Here is a 19,381-nt window from a genome sequence, read left to right as displayed (position 1 = left end):
CTCCACACAGCTTCTTCTTACACCTGAGAAGCACACAGTAACAAGATTTTAAGTCGCAATAATGATCGCTGCCTTCAACACCAAGGCAAAATTAATATTCGTAAGTCCCGAGAGCATAATATTTTACTCAGAAGCAGCGTTCCAGTTTTATTCATTCATTAAACGAAACTAACTTTCAAATTTATTTGTAATATGATACTCACCTAGCCACTCATTGAATTTTTTAACTTCACTAGGAAGTCCCAGTTCTGTGAAATCGCCAGCATGTATTAAAACATCGCCATATGGCATTTGGATTGGGTCTGTTCTGGAGTGGGTATCAGATACACAGACAAAACGTGTGTATCCTGGAGGCTTCGGAGCATCATGTGGAACAGGATCCACCCTGTGTGAAAAGCATTGAGGCACTGTTACAAAATATAATAGAATCCACCATATTATTCACATATCTAGCTTGCAGTTCCAAGTCATGGTATGTTTTCACTATGTATGATACAGCAATTTAGAACACTCAAACAGGTAAGCAATGCATGTTTCAAATTTAAGAGGTTTTGATAATTACAGACTGAAAAGCAGGTGTAAAAATAAATAAATGCCATATATTTTTTTACTTTGTAGTTATTTGTCATTTCCTTTATTTTATTTCTATACTGCCCCATTCCTGAAGCTCTCTGGGTGGTTCACAAAAATTCACATGCTTACTAATAAAGAAATGCCACTTATTATTGAATGAGACTTTATCTTTCAGTTAAACATTCAGTTTGGAGAGTACCTTTAACTATATATTTCTAATTATACGTACTATTTTTTCAACTTTTCAGAAAAACACATTGTGGCTTATATGTCGCAATAGCAGTTGTATGGCAACTTCTACATAATTTCTTAATAATCAATTCTATAAGGTTTCCATTAATACCATATTACCCATCACTGAAGCGTCCATATTTATTTTTTTAAAAACCAGTCTCATGAAGCTCAAGCAAAATATTTGTTTAATGACAGGTGCAGAACTGCACTAAGATCATTTGAGTAGTAAGATCATGGCATCTGGCCCTATCACTTCCTGGCATATAGAAGGGGAAGAAATGGAAGCAGTGACAGATTTTACTTTCTTGGGCTCCAAGATCACCACAGATGGTGACAGTAGCCATGAAATTAAAAGACGCTTGCTCCTTGGGAGGAAAGCTATGGCACACCTAGACAGCATAGTAAGAAGCAGAGACATCACCTTGCCGACAAAGGTCCGTATAATCAAAGCTATGGTTTTCCCAGTAGCAACGTATGGCTGTGAGAGCTGGACTATAAGGAAGGCTGAGCGCCGAAGAACACCTTCGAACTGTGGTGCTGGAGAAGACTCTTACGAGTCCCCTGGACTGCAAGGAAGTCAAAGCAGTCCATCCTAAAGGAAATCAACCCTGAGTGCTCACTGGAAGGACAGATACTGAAGCTGAAGCTCCAATATTTTGGCCACCTAATGCGAAGAGAAAACTCTCTGGAAAAGACCCTGATGCTGGGAAAGACTGAAGGCCAAAGGAGAAGGGGACGGCAGAGGATGAGGTGGCTAGATAGCATCACTGATGCAATGAATATGGACTTGAGCACACTGCGGGAGAGAGCGGAGGACAGGAAGGCCTGGCGTGCTATGGTCCATGGGGTCACGAAGAGTCGGACACGACTTAGCGACTGAACAACAAATAACTGGGTTGTGTCCAGCAGTGACTGGTGTGGTGGTTTCCTGATGGGAATCTGGCTTGCATTGCCACTGGAGTACAATCAAGATGAAGGGGCAAATCACATTCTTACTGGCACTCACTGGGAGGTAGCACTGGAGGGAATGCATAGCTCAGTCAGCAGTGTCCTCCCCTGTCCCCCACCCTACCCCCCGTGAAAGTGATCAGATTCTCTTTTTCTTATCTGCAGCATTTGGTTGTCAGCGGCTATATTTAGTTGCCATGGCTAATAGCTATTAATAGACTTGGCCTCTCTGAATTCGTCTAGTCCTCTTTTAAAGCAATCTAAGCCAATGGCCATCAATATAGCTCAGTTGTCCCCAATCTGGTGCCCTCTGGATGTGTTGGACTGCAACTCCTAGCATTCTCATTCTGGACTGGAATGATGGGAGTTGCAGCCCAACACATCTGGAGGGTACCAGGTCGGAAGGGCTGCATTAAGATCTCCTTGGAGAAACATATGAACCTAAGAAGAGCCATGTTGGATCAGACCAAAGATCTATGTAGTCCAGCATTCAGTTCACACAGTGGCCAACCTGCTGCCTGTGGGAAACCCATGAGTAGGTCATGAGTCTAACGGCACCCTCCCACTCATGTTCCCCAGGAATTGGTATACACAGGCATACTGTTTCTGATACTGGAGGTACCACATAGCCACCAGGAGAAGAAGCCACTGATAGCCTTATTGTCCACGAGTTTTCTAAATCCCTTTTAAAGACATGCAAATCAGTGGCCGTCACTGAGTGCCACATGTATAAATATCTGCCAGCTGGACAGAAGTCATAGATGTGTGCTTGGTGTAATGGCTCTCAGGGAACAAGTTTGTTTCCTTGAAGCCAAGGTGGCTGATCTTGAGAAACTGAGAGAGGAAGAGAGGTTAGTGGATGAGACGTTGGGGGACCTAATAGTGGTGTCCCATTCCCTGGTGACAGCCCTTCTTCTGTCACAGAGAATGGAAGTCTCAGGAAAGGAGGGTGTAATTCTGAGAAAGAGGGAAATGATCCCTTAGAAGGGACCCATTCCTCGGATAACTCTATAAGAGGGACAGGGAAGGGCATACTGGAGGAGGTGTTACTCTGCACATCAAAGAGGACCTAGTGTCAAATAGACTAGAAAACCTAAAAGGGACAGACTCCTCCACAAAAGGGCTGTGGGTGACAATATCGAACTCAAAAAGTAATTTTTGGAGTACTAGGGACATGCTATCATCCCCTAGACCAGTTCAGGGTGATCTTGAGATGGAAAATGAACCCAATAATAACAAACCCAATAATAACAATAAAAAACTACTTACAAAGTTAGAAAGCCAGCACGGGTGTGTGGGCTCTCCAATGTATTGCACTTTTTTCTTGAGAAACCACAATCCCCCCCTTTCTACCCCTCCCTTTCTCCTTCTCGCTGCTCGCAATGAGATGAGAAGCTCCTGTGATCTCGAAGGATTGGTACTGCGATTTCACGGAGAAGCGAATGATCACTTTAGGGCAAATTTCCAAATGTAGCCTTTTACCCTTTAAATGCTTACTTCTTACTTCCGAGTAAGCATGCACAGAAGGGGGGGTTGCTCCGGTTTGCTTTGCCCCATACAATCTCCCTTCATTTATGATGTATGAAACCTCTGCTGTGTGGAAAGTGGAAAGTGCTTCAAGGTGATGAAGCCCTGTTTGCCACTTGGGAAGGAGACAGCATTTGTAAATGCGCTATTTCGAGGGACAGCAATGTCATCTTAACTTGTGCATGCACTGCTTGGTGATACTTTTCTGAATAGGAGGGGAAACACCCCTTGACTGGGTTCTGTAAGATCACAGACAGGTGAAAGACACACCCCTGGGGCTTGCTACCATGCCAAGTAAATGCGGAGGATAGAGCACACAGCACCAGAAGTGAGGAGAAAGCGAATTATGTATAAGCAGTCTTAGAAACTCCATTTTGTCCACTGAAAGCTCCAGGGTGGCTGTGGGATGGCCACGACATCATGTGCTGCGGACAACTACGGAGCGCTACAAACTCGCAGCAAAACCTCCATGAGGACAGTCTCCTGGTCTTGTGGCTGCTCTTCTCCCTGGCTGATGTCCTTCTGAGGCTCTCCAGCCTCTTATGAAGACACCTCCTGAGAAACTCTTCCTGACAGACTCTCTCCAGGCAAACTCTCCCCAAATGTCTCTCAACAGCTCCTTATATTTGCTCCTGGCAGAACCCTCCAGCCAAGCAACTTTGGTGTGGCCAGCATTACAACACACCAGCTCTGTTCAAATTCAGGACCAATAGGTATCTTTAGAATAGGTATCTTTAGAACAACCTTACTTTCCCATACCTAAGAGAAATCTGGCCGCATATTCACTTCTCAAGGTAACAGTAACAGCCACTCAACCAGCACAGTATATTTACAAGGTCTCTCTCCCTGGCTCAAGCCTCAAGTAAAAGACATACATTTTCCCCCTTCTACTGTTAACTCCTTCAGTCCTTCCGTCACTGAAACGAAACATAACAGTTAAACTTTTACCGCCGTTTTTTCACAGTAGGTGATTAAGGAAAGGATGTGGTTTGAACTCCCCTGGGAATGCAAGGGGCTGAGTCACTGGGCCTGGCTCACTGTGCACTTTTTAAAAATTCTGTTTTGCTTTTGTCTGTTTTTTAAACTAAATGAAAAGCTGAACTCTCAACTTGAGATGAGGCCTATTTCTGAACTTTAGTTTATGAGCTGCCCTATAGGACCTAAAACCTGAGCCTACACGGAGCCCAAATTGAAGCTAGCCTTCATGTTTTTGTTTGCACTTCCACTAGCTAGGTCTACACAGTGAAGAGCAGCACAGATAACTAATACATCATTATTATTATTATTATTATTATTATTCTCAGTAATCTTTACAGCAGAATTTATAAGTTAGGTCAGTACTAAGTGTGGGCCGGAAGTTCTCTGAAGATACTGTTTGGGCCAACTTTGGAGCAATCTGGGGCTGAAAGAGGGGCTGAAACGACTCACCTCCTTTTGTCATACTTTGCCATCACTACCTGTGTTTTGTGGTGGCAATGGCTCCTCTCAATAGTTCCCAGCTGTCATTTCTTACCCATGCCATGAAGTTTTTTTTTTAATTATTATTATTAAATTTATTAATCGCCCAGCTGGCTGGTCACCCAGCCACTCTGGGCAATGTACAGCGTATAATAAAACAGTTTAAAACAATAAAATTCTACAATAAAAACGTTTTCTAAAATACCCTAACCCACCCCAAATGCAAATGCTGCACAAAAGAACAAAAGTTCTTTTGTGCAACGCAGTATCATGACAGAGTGCTGTGGTGAACACCTTCTGAGGAAGAAATGGCCACAAGGAACAGTGCTGCCACTATCTAAAGTAGGCTTTGCATCCCACAGTTTCTCTCTCTCTCTCTCTCTCTCTTTCTCTCTCTCTCCCTCTCTCACACACACACCAAATCGCCAAAATGACCTCCCATTTACATCACCTGTGAATGCAACAGTGAATAGGAGGTATTTCAGTTCAATCCTAAAATATTATCCCATGTTGCAAATGTGGTGTTCAGGTTGGGACTGATTTTTATATGGTCACCCAACTAGCTTGAGGATTAAGCAGGACTCAACTGGTGACTTCTTCTCTCCCAATTCACACTCTTAGCTACTACACCTCCCCAGCTCTCACAAATAATTCTAAAGCGATCATGTAGTTTGGCTGTCATATGGTATTCATTCAACCGTTGATCACTATAACTTCTGTTAAAAGCTGCCTTTCTTCCCCCAGTACAGGTTTTCTTCTCTGATGCTATTTGGTGATGTTCTGGAATCAAGAATACCATCTGCCACATCTCACCAAATTCTGGTCTAACTGTAGCAAATCAGCTGACTTCAAAGGATAATTAAATGAGGTTTAGGAAGCAGGTGCTCAGACTACAGGCACACTCATTCCCCATTTCCCATTCTTCATGCTGTAAACTCTCTGCTCCAGTGAGATTGGCGCATATGTGCAGCTGTTGCCAAGCTCAATTAAGAGGAGTTTGGGTATGCTCCTAAACTAACTTTGAGAACTATTTTCATCAGGGTCTTCAACATGTTTAGAAACATCACTAGGCTTTTTTTCAGTCCAAATTGGTGACAACTAAATGGAACACCGAACCCAAATAGTGAGGGAGGGGGAGAGGGTTGAAGACAAGGAGCAGGGAGAAGGTTGGACACAATCCCGTGGTTCAATCCTGATCCTTAAACACCAGTTAATTGTATGTCTACACAGAGACGATGGCTGCAGTTTGCATGTCAAGCGTGCGCATTACATATTTGGTTATGGAAAAGCATGCCCTATACCAGGGATGAACAACTTGTGGCCCTCCAGATGTTTTGGCCTACATCTTCCATCATCCCTCACCATTTACTATGCTGGCTAGGGCTGATGGGAGTTTTAGGCCAAAACGTCTGGAGGACCACAAATAGCCCACCCCGCCCCATGCAATCAAACTCGATAAGCCCAACGCTACTCCACTTCTGGTGAAGTAAACAAAACCAACAGTCTTCTAACCTAAAGAGAAAAAGTATATTATACATGTTTTGTTTCCTTACAAAAATATTTTACAATGAGTTTTAATACTTCATTTGGTTGTTATGGCTAAAGATTTTCTTCTTTCCCTTCTGGCTCTCAACTTTATTAGCTGTTTTCATTTTGCAATTATGATCCTCCATGTTACATTAAAAGAAAATCACCCTTCAGAGCAATTAACTTTACAGATGTTTTCACTATGCACAAAAAGTTAACAACAAGCATGTTAATTTAATTATACTTTAAGTACCATGTGCCTTCCACATACTGTCAGTATTTAAAGTAGGATCTGTCAGTTGGGTGCCCACACTATTTCATTAGTCGCCGCCGTTCTATTGTAAGTTGGATCTCTTGAATCTCTAGCCAAACAATAGCAATTGTTTTGTTCTCAAACAGACTTTATATTAAAAGAACTATTCATATAAGGATGTGGGGTGGTTATTGATTAATGGCACAATTCCACCCATTCTAAGAACTCCTGCAATTGCCTGTTGCTATTTACTAAATACCAGGATGTGTTACCACTTGCATCCACTAATAAAAATACCTTTCACCCAAATATTATTCCCTAGATTCCCATTTTTGACTGGCCCATCAAATACCACATTGACACAGCAATAACCATTCACAAGTCTGTGCTATAGCAATAACAGAACTATAATACTTACATTTGCACATGTGGGGGCTGGAAGCGTCCCTGGTTAATGTTGTAGAACGTGAATGCCTGTGTCGGGTTTGAGCTGTACTCATCAACTTCAATTATGAGTCTACTGTGCTGATGCCTTCTAGCTGTCATAATGTGTGATTGGGCAAAAGCCATGCTTGCTCTGTGCAGTGATGCCGATTTTTCAGAGAATCATCTCCACTATCTTTCTACATTGGCTGAAAACATCCATGTTCTCTCCTTACCTCATCACACACAAGCTCCCTTTTCTGAAAACCTGAAAGTAGACTGAAAAAATGCAGGTGGTATAAGTGTCTTGACAGTTAATCTGCGTGAGATATGCTTTCTTTAATATCAGATAGTAAATAAAGGTTCAGGAAAGGAAGATAAATGCTAACAGTTCAAATATCTCATTACAAATCTCTCCAACTCAGCAATTTGATGAAAATATATGTTTTGCATACACACACACGGTTGAGCAGGGAGGGAAACAAACTTCTCAAAGAACACATGGTACATGTTCGAACGGTTAGGACTTTTAATCACAAATCCACTGAACAATGCATTTCTCCTTAAAAACTGCATGCCACGTTTTAATGTTTTGCAAACACAACTATTTAATTTTACTTCCCCCTAGCCTTGGTGTATTACTGAATGTTTATATTATTGCTCCAACTGACTGCATGCCTGTGCGTGAAGAGATTACAAGCATGTGTTCTAAAGAAATCAGGATAAGGTCTGTTTTATCCTATGGTTCAATGGCATTCATAAAACCATGAATTATCCGGAGGAATGTTGTAACAGTTGTAATCGAAAATGCTTTGTTGAATCCACAAAACAGGTATCAGAAATGTGCATCCCCTTCGTGATTATTTCCCACACAAAGCATATGTATGAAGTTAATACATTATTCATGACTGGATGTACCGTGTATAAATTATTCCAGTTGCCCAAAAATAATTTGCACATATTCACAAACTGTATCATGTTTAATCTCTCTTTTCTTCTATGAACATTAAAAGCTCAGTTCCTCCATCTTCGTAATCCTTCACAATTTACTCAACCAATCCGAAATTTGTGTGAGAGAGGGAACATTCCATACCTTTTGCACTGGTAATTCCTGGCATATTCAGCCTCTAGGCCAGCCTTCCCCAACCTGGTGCCCTCCAGATGTGTGGGTCTACATCAGGTTAGGGAACCAGGTTAGGGAAGGCTGTCCTAACACACTAGCAGATAATCATCCAGTTATCAAGTTCATATTCATTTACATTACATAGTTATCACACAACTTTAAAAAGATATTTCCAGAATTTTTAAATTATATGGTACATCCACATAATCACTTTAAAAAATACCATCAACAGATAACACAATGACTTTTTTCATATCTGTACAAGTGGATTTATTACCTGCTTTTTAAATATTTCCCCAGATGTCCATCAAAATATACAATTTCAAATCTTGCACCCAGTTCTTTTTTTTAAATTGATCATCCACTTTCTACATATTTAGCGGTATTTTATTATACAGACTGAGATCAGGGGTGGGGCATACATGCTTAATCATGCTTAATCTTTCAGAAGTGTTTTTAAAATAAGTTTTGTATTTGGTGGCTGAGCTTTTCAGTGGAAAAATGCTGCTTTTCATTCTTGCTCTTTTTCCCAAGTTACCCTTTCAAAATTCAAACTATGTGCAAATTTGGTAGAATTTTAAAAAGCAGTTTGGAGGCTTCACATTTTTCTTTTACAGAAAAATTAAGCATGAATGCATGTGCCCACTCCTATTTGGATTCCAGCCATATTCTTGACATCACTTTTCCCCCCAGAATATCTGGATTTTGGCAACTCCATTTCAAGTTCTCTAACGTCATGATGAGGTTAAGTCCCACTGATTTAGGTATGACTAAGCCTGGATCCAACACAATTAGAATTTCACAAAGTACCAAATTTGGGGTTCCTAGTTCAATCCTATGCATGTTTACTTGGAAGTAAGTCCCACTGTGTTCAGTGGGATTTACTTTCATGTAAATGTGCACAAGACTACAGCATCTTTCATGCTTTTCCTTGAAAGCATGAATAGTGGAAACTTACGGTTTTCAAACCACAAAGGTTTTCATTGTTGCGTGTTCACATTGTCAAAGCTACAGCTCCTGAAAGACACCAAATATTAACAGAATTAATATCACTGGAGTGGATACTGGATGATGGTTATGCCCCTCCAAAACAGCACTGATACAATATAGGGAAATGAGAAGTGACAATCTGATTTGAAGGAAAATCTAGTCCTCTTTGATTTGAAAAAAGAAAACACTGAAAACAGTGAAAAATATACTCATTATTTAGTTAGTTTCTAATAAACTGGGAATGGGCAATTTGTTAGCTATACTGAAAATATTATATTAAGTCAGAAGGCCACACCATTATTCATAAAAAATACTGAAGATTTTTATTACTTAAATCAAAATCCATGTTTGCTCATTATATATGTGAAATGCATGTTTATCATTATTATTTAATATTTTGCTACTTATATATAATAGTTATATCAGCAGAAGCACAGTTCACTTTCTGCATAAAGAAGGAAACCTGTAACATAGACCAGAACAGCAAATCATATCCTCACATAGAAGCAAAAAAGGATCTACCACGTTCCATGGCTGAGACGAGACACAGAAAACATATCTCACTGTTCTTAAAACAAGTGCACTGGCTTCCATTACACTTCTAAGCACAATTCAAACTGCTGGTTTTGAAATTTACAGCCCTTTACAGCCTAGTGCTAGTGAACCTCTGGAGCACCCATCCCCAACCTGGCGCCCTCCAGATGTGTTGGATGGCAACTCCCTTATTCCCAGGTAGCATGGCTCATGACAGGCATCAAGTTGGGGAAGGCTGCTCTGGAGGTTTCCTCAATTATAGCTAATAGCTACTGACAGCCCTATCCTCCACAAATCTGACATCCCTTTCTCAGCCAAGAGCCATCACCACATATCATGGCAGCAAATTCCTTTAAGATGCAATCCTATGCCTGCGCAGGCAGAAAAATATCCTACAATTCCCAGCATGCAACAGTCGGTCATGCTGGGAATTGTAGGGCTTTTTTCTGTCTAAACAAGTACAGGATGGCACCCATAGGGCGCAATCCTATCGGGATAGGCGGCTGCCTCCGAACTCGGAGGCAACTACCTATCCAATGCAGGGCAGGAGCAACATGGAGGGGATCTTTCCCGCCATGGTTCAGCTGCCCTGCATTTGCGGCTAGACAGCCGATTTCAGCTGTCTAGCCATGGGAAGTTGGACCGGGGGGGCGGATGCCAGATGACGCATAGGAAGCGTCAGAACAGCACTGCCGCCCTCCCCGCCCCAGCACACCCCCAGGAATGCCCCGTTGTCGCTGCTCCGTGTGCCTCTTCCGAGCATGGGGTCACTCCGCACTGCTTACGAGGCAGTGCGGGAGGAGGTGGAGGTCAGTTCCCGGGAACCAACCTATCCTATGGCTGTCTAGCTGCAGACTGGCAGCCATAGGATTGCGCCCTTAGTTAGTTAGTTATTTCAGCACTAAGAGACTGAGCTAGAAATCAGAAAGCCCCTAGTTTGAACTCACTAAGTGGACTTAGGCAAACCACTTTCTCTCAGCCTCCGTCCTCCCATCTGCACTATGGGGAATACTGATACTAATTTACCTCAGGATTATAACTAGTGCATGTTGCTGTGCAGCGCTCTCAACACCTGAAAGCATTATACAAATGTTTATTATTAATTATTATTATTAATATCCTGTCCCTCCAAGGCCCACATTTTATCTTCACAACAACCCTGTGAAGTAGATTAGCTCAGGAGAGAATGGCCCAAGGTCAACCAGTTAGTTTCCCATCTGAGAGGGGATCTGAACCTAGTTAAACATGTAACCACTACATCCCACTGGCTCTCCACCACACTTGTTAATCAGTGCATGAGGTAGGACTTCCTTTGTCTGCCCTGAAACTACTGCCAATCAATTTCCTTGGGTGATCCTGAATTCTAGTATTAAGAGAGAGAAAAAAAGTTCTCTCTCAATTTTCTCCACACCATGTTTAATTTTAATCAGTCTGTATATATGATGTTCCTCCTTCATTGCCATCTTTCCAAATTAAAAGCTGCAAATAATTTAGCCTTTCCTCCTAGGAAAGGTGCTCCAACAACTTGATTTTTGGTTGCCATTTGCTAGGCCTTTTCCAGTTCTATGATATACTTTTTGAGACAGAGTAACCAGAACTGTACTGCATTCCAAATATAGCTGCACCATATATTTATACAAAGGTATTATAAGACTGGCAGTTTTCTTCCCTAGTAATACCTAGCATGGTATTATTACCACTGCTTCACACGCAGTTGACGTTTTCACTGGGATAGCTATCACAACCACAAGATCGCTTTCACAGTCAGTCATGCCGGTTCAAACCCCATTAATCTATTACAACTAAGTGGGTACTGCTGGACCTTTTGCACCCAAATATTTTCTGGGATATTGCGTTTAGTCATTCTTTCCCATTTAATTCAAAATTGTATCCCACTGAACCTCCTAATTATAATAAACAAGTTTTTTTTGTGTGTGTGTGTTTTTTTTTACAAAATCTCCTGTGACAAAAGCCCCAATGTTTAACATAGTTTCAAATCTGGCCAAAGTGGTTTTTAACTTAAACCCAAATAAGTGTGCATAATCACAATACTACATACACGTACTAGGGAATAAGTCCCATTGCATACATCTAAGTAAACATGCATTGGATTAAGCAGCATATAAGGACATATTGAACCAAAGAACCCTCGCACTATTCATTTAGTGATTTAATATCACATTAACCCTGTGAGGTGCATAAGCCACCCTGAGCCACTTGTCTCAGGTGACACATGGGAGGGGCAACAGAATGAGTGCACACCCCCACCTGCCCAAGACCTCTTCCTCAGATTCTGGAGAAATTGCTCTGTCTCCACTGCCTGGGGGTCTTGGAGGGGTCTGAAGGGTTTTCTCCTCCTTGCCCCAGCTCCTCCAGGATTTCTACTCTTCCAATGGAGTTGACCTACTTCAGGAGGCTTCTTCACATGGAGCTTTTATCCTGCTATTGAGATCGGTTACTCGTGGAAGTTTGCGGGCCCTTTAGATGACATCGTTAACCTCCAGAGCATCTCCCACACTAAATGACCTTTATTCCATTTTTTTAAAGATTGGAGATGATGGGCTATCAAATTACAGCGTTTGAGTTCTGCTTGAGTTCCCTCATGAAAAAGGAAAAGCCGCAATAAGAGGCGCTCGACCACAGCGCCATCTAGCTGCTGCATAATGAAACATAAGGAAGACTCAGATAAGGGGGGAAAGGAGGGGGAAAGGAGAGGGGAAAGGGGGAAGGAAGCACGTGTAAAGGGAGTCCATTGTGATCCTGCATTCAAAACGGAAGCAGAAAGCCCCATTTTAAATGTGGGATTTTAGGTTGGTGTAGAGATGCTCAGGGTCTTGGGCCTGTCTGTCCCACTGTCTGGTAGGGCCTCTTCCAATCTTCTCAAATATCATGGATCAGCTCCCTGAACCATCATCCTCAGAGGATTCTGACCCCTCATCCTCAGAAGAGGCTCAAGAGTCTATAGGCGAAGACTGAGCCACAGAAAAGCATCACTAGACTTCTATCTCACCAGGACCCAGTTCTTCAGAGGAACCCCCACAGGCGGCTCCTTTTTGTCCAGAGGAGGATCCATTACAATCCTCAGGCTCTGAAGATGGTAGCATGCCACAACCACTCCCACATTGCCACAGCCTGAGGCTGCTAAAACAGACCATGCCCCTTTAAGGATCAAAGCCTCAGTAAAGATAGAGCCCCCCTTCATGGATCACTGCCTTGTTGTGGCAAAGGGGCTTGTGTAACTCAGTGAAGCCATAAGCTATGCCATGCAGGGCCACCCAAGACGGACAAGTCATGGTGGAGGGTTCTGACAAAATGTGGTCCACTGAAGAAGGAAATGGCAACCCACGCCAGTATTCTTGCCAAGAAAACCCCATGGAACGTATCACAAGGCTAAAAGAGATGACGCCGGAAGATGAGCCCCTCAGGTCGGAAGGTGTCCAATATGCTACCGGGGAAGAACAGAGGGAATTTCCAAGTAGCGCCAGAAAGAGTGAAGCCGCTGGGCCAAAGCCAAAAGGACACTCAGCTGTGGATGTGTCTGGTGGTGAAAAGAAAATCCGATGCTGTAAAGAACAATATTGTTTAGGAACCTGGAATGTCAGATCAATTAATCAAGGTAAGCTGGAGGTGGTCAAACATGAGACGGCAAGATTGAACATCGACATCTTGGGAATCAGTGAACTAAAATGGACAAGCATGGGTGAATTTAATTCAGGTGACCATTATATCTACTACTATGGGCAAGAATCCCTGAGAAGAAATGGAGTAGCACTCATAGTCAACAAAAGGGTGGGAAAAGCAGCACTGGGGTACAATCTCAAAAACAATAGAATGATCTCAGTACGAATCCAAGGCAAACCATTCAACATCACAGTAATTCACGTCTATGCCCCAACCACTGAGGCCGAAGAAGCTGAGGTTGATCGGTTCTATGAAGACCTACAACACCTTCTAGAACTAACACCAAAAAAAGATGTCCTCTTCATCATAGGGGATTGGAATGCTAAAGTAGAAAGTCAAGAAATCACCGGGATAACAGCCAAGCATGGCCTTGGTGTACAAAATGAAGCAGCACAAAGGCTAATAGAGTTTTGCCAAGAGAACACACTGATCATGAACCGCCCAGAGAGCTTTGGCTATTGGGCGGTATAGAAATAAATAAATAAATAAATAAATAAAAAATCATAGCAGACACTCTTTTCCAACAGCACAAGACGCGACTCTACACATGGACATCACCAGAGGGTCAATATCGAAATCAGATTGATTATGTCCTTTGCAGCCAAAGATGGAGAAGCTCCATACAGTCAGTAAAAACAAGACCTGGAGCTGACTGTGGCTCAGATCATGAGCTGCTTCTTGCAAAATTTCGGCTTAAATTGAAGAACGTAGGGAAAACCACTAAACCATTCAGGTATGACCTCAATCATATCCCTTATGAAGATACAGTGGAGGTGAGGAATAGATTTCAGGGATTAGACCTGATAGACAGAGTGCCTGAGGAACTATGGACGGAGGTCCGTCACATTGTTCAGGAGGCAGCAACGAAATCCATCCCAAAGAAAAAGAAATGCAAGAAAGCCAAGTGGCTGTCTGAGGAGGCTTTACAAGTAGCTGAGGAAAGAAGGGAAGCGAAAAGCAAGGGAGAAAGGGGAAGATACATCCAGCTGAATGCAGAGTTCCAGAGAATAGCAAGGAGAGACAAGAAGGCCTTCTTAAATGAACAATGCAAAGAAATCGAGGAAAACAATAGAATGGGAAAGACTAGAGATCATTTCAAGAAAATTGGAGATCTCAAGGGAACGTTTTGTGCAAAGATGGGCATGATAAAGGACAAAGAAGGCAGGGACCTCACAGAAGCAGATGAGATTAAGAAGAGGTGGAAAGAATACACAGAAATACTATACAGGAAAGATCTTAATGTCCCTGATAGCCATGATAGTGCGGTCACTGAACTTGAGCCGGAAATCCTAGAGAGTGAAGTCAAGTGGGCCTTAGGAAGCATTAGTAACAACAAAGCTAGTGGAGATGACAGTATTCCAGCTGAGCTATTTAAGATCCTAAAAGATGATACTGTTAAAGTGCTGCACTCAATATGCCAACAAATTTGGAACCCTCAACAGTGGCCACAAGACTGGAAAACGTCAGTTTACATTCCAATTCCAAAGAAGGGCAACACCAAAGAGTGTTCAAACTACCACACAATTGTGCTCATTTCACATGCCAGCAAGGTGATGCTCAAAATCCTACAAGCTAGGCTTCAGCAGTATGTGAACTGAGAACTACCGGAAGTACAAGCTGGGTTTCGAAGAGGCAGAGGAACTAGAGATCAAATCACCAACATTCGCTGCATCATGGAGAAAGCAAGAGAATTCCAGACGATGTCTATTTCTGCTTCACTGACTACGCTAAAGCCTTTGATTGTGTGGATCACAACAAACTGTGGCAAATGCTTAAAGAGATGGGAGTACCAGACCACCTTACTTGTCTCCTGAGAAACCTGTCCGAGGGTCAAGAAGCAACAGTCAGAACCAGACATGGAACAACCGACTGGTTCAAAATTGGGAAAGGAGTACAACAAGGCTGTATCTTGTTGCCCTGCTTATTTAATTTATATGCAGAGTACATCATGAGAAACGCCGGGTTGGATGAATCACAGGTCAGAATTAAGATTGCCGGGAGAATTATCAACAACCTCAGATATGCAGATGATACCACCCTAGTGGGAGAAAGTGAAGAGGATCTAAAGAGCCTCTTGTTGAGGGTGAAAGTGGAGAGTGCAAAAGCTGGTTTGAAACTCAACGTTAAAAAAACGAAGATCATGGCATCTGGCCCCATCACTTCCTGGCATATAGAAGGGGAAGAAATGGAAGCAGTGACAGATTTTACTTTCTTGGGCTCCAAGATCGCCGCAGACAGTGACTGTAGCCATGAAATTAAAAGATGCTTGCTCCTGGGGAGGAAAGCTATGGCCAACCTAGACAGCATAGTAAGATGCAGAGACATCACCTTGCCAACAAAGATTCGTATAATCAAAGCTATGGTTTTCCCAGTAGCAACGTATGGCTGTGAGAGCTGGACTATAAGGAAAGCTGAGCGCTGAAGAATCGATGCTTTCGAACTGTGGTGCTGGAGAAGACTCTTACGAGTCCCCTGGACTGCAAGGAGGTCCAATCAGTCCATCCTAAAGGAAATCAACCCTGAGTGCTCATTGGAAGGACAGACACTGAAGCTGGCCACCTAATGCGAAGAGAAAACTCCCTGGAAAAGACCCTGATGCTGGGAAAGATTGAAGGCAAAAGGAGAAGGGGACGGCAGAGGATGAGATGGCTAGATAGCATCACCGATGCAATGAATATGAACTTGAGCACGCTCCAGGAGAGAGCGGAGGACAGGAAGGCCTGGCATGCTATGGTCCATGGGGTCACGAAGAGTCGGACATGACTTAACGACTGAACAACAACAACAAAGGACAGAGGCAGACCTAACCAGCCTAAAGGCTGGTAAATTCCTATTTAAGCTTCTGTCTTGCTCTGACCTTTGATGGAGCAACATACAGACAGCCCTGCCTGGCTTCCAGCCCCAGAGCCACTGAGAACTTTCTGAGGTGCTGATCTCTTTCCGCCTTGCTACTGACCTGGCCACTGCTCAAGATTTGGTCCACAACAGAAACCTGTAACCCAACGGAGTGTCATCAGAATACATGTCCTGAAACAGTACACCGACTCCTGTTTCCTCCACTATTACCTGTTATTCTCTGCCTCCTGTGCCTGTTTCTTCTTTCTCACTCCTGCTGGTTCTGACACTCTGAGCATCTCTACCCCAGCCTAAAATCCCGCATTTAAAATGACTCCCGCTTCAGTTTAAAATGCAGGATCACAGTGGCTCCCTTTTTCATCCGCTCCCTTTGCACCCTCCCCTTTCCCCCCTTTCTCCCCCTTATCTGAGTCTTCCATATGTTTCCTTGATCTCGCTCCTCTTCTTGAGGCTTTTCCTTTTTCACGGAGGGAATTCAAGCAGAACACGGGGGGGGGGGGTGTGGAGATTTGATAGCTCATTATCTCTAATCTATTTAAAAATGGAATAAAGGTCATTTAGAGCAGGAGATGCTCTGGAGGTTCACGATGTCATCTAAAGGGCCCGCAAACTTTTGTGAGTGAGCAATCTCGATAGCAGGGTAAAAGCTCCATGTGAAGAAGCCTTCTCGCTCTCCTCCTCTGCCCTCCACCTTCCTTGTTCTACTACCTCCTCGTCTTTCCAAGACTGACATCCTCCTCCTTCTTCCTGTCCACCTCCCATCCTCTGGTCACTCTCCTCCTCTCTTACTCTCCTCATCTCCTGTTTCTGCCTTCTTCTCTGGCTCTCGCAGGGCCATTTGAATTGACTGACACTCCCTGGTGTTCCTGCTGTCCCCACCTCAGTCAGCCACAGCTTATGTCTGGAAGCAGATTTATTTATTTATTACATTTATATCCTGCCTTTTTTCCTCCTTAAGGAACCCAAGGCGGCATACGTAGTCCTCCTCCTCCGTTTTATCCTCACAACAACAACCCTGTGAGGTGGGTTGGGCTGAGAGTCTGTGACTGGCCCAAAGTCACCCAGTGAGCTTCCATGGCCGAGTGGGGACTAGAACCCAGATCTCCCAGCCCCCAGTCCAACGCTCTTGCCACTACACCACACTGGCTCTAAGATAAGTTGGAGAATATACGGCACCCACTTTAGATCTTCTCCGCAGGCACTGCTGCTCAGAGCCAGCCCTTTCTAACCCCCTCTGTGATCAGAGGAACGGTGACCAGCACAGTGACCCCCAATGGTCATTCACAGTGAGCTACTGACCAAATGAGAATATTATACCATTCTGGAAATAACATGTTTTGAAGAAAAGCTACCACTTTTCAATGTACTTAATGAAATTCAGTGACACTGTTATATTTCCCATATGTGCAAGTGTTATGACAAAAGGCGTTAAGTCCCCATCAGCCAAGGGACCTAGGGCCATTGAGAGACTGCACCCCGATTCCTCCGAATAACATCAAGCCAAGGGAGAGACCAACCTGGGCCGTCTATGGGCCAAAGAAGGAGCAGTTGCAGGGAGCTCACTTCCCCATCCCTGCCAGAAATAATGACCGAACTAAATGTTCTGGTAATCATGCACAGTTTAGCTTACCTTATGCTGGGCTAAGTGCACATAGCCTCAATTTGGATCAGGACCATGGCAATCTGGGAGGGTGGGTCAAACCTTCCCCCCCAACACACACCTATTTTCCCCCTGAAATTCCACCCACCCTGCAATGGCGGGAGTTAAAAAAAAGTCTCCAGTGTAGTGAATGGAAACTTTTGTCTTTTTTTAACCCCCACCCTGCAGGGGGGTGGAATTTGGGGCAGGGAGAAACAGGTGGGCGGGAACATTTTAACCCCCTCCTGGAACACCGTGGTCCTGATCCAAAGCAGGATCATACAGACTTATACTAGCATAAAGAAACCTATCATGCACAGCTAAACTATGTATGATTACTAGAATGTTTAGTTTAGAACTAATACTCGGCTCCAATAGACAGTTGCCCTGGGACTGCAGAAGTACAGGGAAAGAACATTTTCCCCTTCCATCAGCCAAGAACATAAGGAAAGGACAATCAGCCTGGCCCAAACTGCACTTAAATGCCTGCTCATAGCTCACCACCTTGTTCTTGCCTTGAAAAACTGATCTCCCTCCTCTTTCTTTTTCCCTCCAATCCTCTTCTCGTGTGGGTCATGTTATTTTAGTTTGTACGCCTGTCTCCCTCTTTCCCTCTTTTCTTTATTTATTGATGTGAGCTGCTTTGGGAGATAATAATTGTCTGAAAAGCGGGATAAAGATGCAGTTAATAATAATATTTTCCAAACATGCCTATCGTTCCCAGGATATTGGGGAACGGTCATAGCTCAGTGGCAGAACACATGCTTTGAATGCAAAAGTCCCAGGTTCAGTCCTGGCCTCTCCAAGTAGGGCTGCAAAAGGCTCCCATCTATCAGTCAGTGTGGATAATAGCGACATATTTTATACTGTCTCAGTAGGAAACAGCTTCCTATGTTTCACCTAACAACTTATTTGTGATATCTTTTGAAAGTTATTAACCAAATTACATATTCTTTGTCAATGGAAGGTTGAAATCATTGAAAGTGAAAAGAAACATACGTGTTATTAATGTAAACAATATTTTTTTATGCATTTGCCAAAGTACAAAGTACAATGCTACATTACAATGGCAACTATCTTTAAAATCACCATTTTGGTAATGTTCCCCTAAATATATTTTTCTAGACCTTTGATGTGTTCAATGTATTATTTGTACAAGTTAAATAAAATAGGTTTGGTTCCTCCTGATATTAGTTTGATGGTAGCCCACAGTTTTCAGTAGTTCGGCTGAACTATTATCTTAAGCAAGGTTTCCAGGACTGTCTCAATCCTGATTAAGGCCTCATTCCAAAAGAATGTCACTACCAGGCAGCTCCACAGCATATTTACTTAAGTGCTGGTGATATAACTGTATGCAGATTATTATTTTTTAAGTAGGGCTTTTAATACTATTTATGATATGTAAGAAACCTCTCTTCCTCACTAAGTTCTTAAAATATAGTTCTCATTATACATATGACAGCACAATTGACAGCCAATTTTTTTGAAATGGTATGCTACATTTAGGCATTTTAAACTGTATAAAAGCTCAAATGAAAATTTAGTTACTCATAGAATGTATTACATTTTTATAATAGTGCTTCACATGTCCCCATTTACTTACTCCGATTTTGAC

General features: G+C 42.9%; 1 protein-coding gene across 3 annotated transcripts in view; it reads right to left on the bottom strand.

Annotated features, from left to right (window-relative positions):
- Positions 1 to 19,381, bottom strand: part of MPPED1 (metallophosphoesterase domain containing 1) — a 130,363-nt gene that overhangs the window by 95,493 nt on the left and 15,489 nt on the right. For 2 of the 3 annotated variants that reach the window (XM_084811853.1, XM_084811854.1), the window contains exons 2-4: positions 9,025 to 9,083; positions 6,939 to 7,222; positions 204 to 385 (exon numbers count right to left, since the gene is read on the bottom strand). In XM_084811853.1, the coding sequence (XP_084667979.1) occupies positions 204 to 385; positions 6,939 to 7,090 (334 nt within the window). In that variant the 5' untranslated portion in view covers positions 7,091 to 7,222; positions 9,025 to 9,083. Of the gene's footprint in view, positions 1 to 203; positions 386 to 6,938; positions 7,223 to 9,024; positions 9,084 to 18,270; positions 18,408 to 19,381 lie in introns of all 3 variants that reach the window. The other variant, XM_084811855.1, reaches the window with a different exon arrangement.

This window comes from Heloderma suspectum, chromosome 7 (assembly GCF_057233095.1).
Source record: "Heloderma suspectum isolate Gila_16-S chromosome 7, 16-S_ref, whole genome shotgun sequence".
Taxonomy (NCBI): domain Eukaryota; kingdom Metazoa; phylum Chordata; class Lepidosauria; order Squamata; family Helodermatidae; genus Heloderma; species Heloderma suspectum.
The sequence above is the reverse complement of the archived record's forward strand: the minus strand, read 5'-3'. Positions and strand labels throughout refer to the sequence as shown.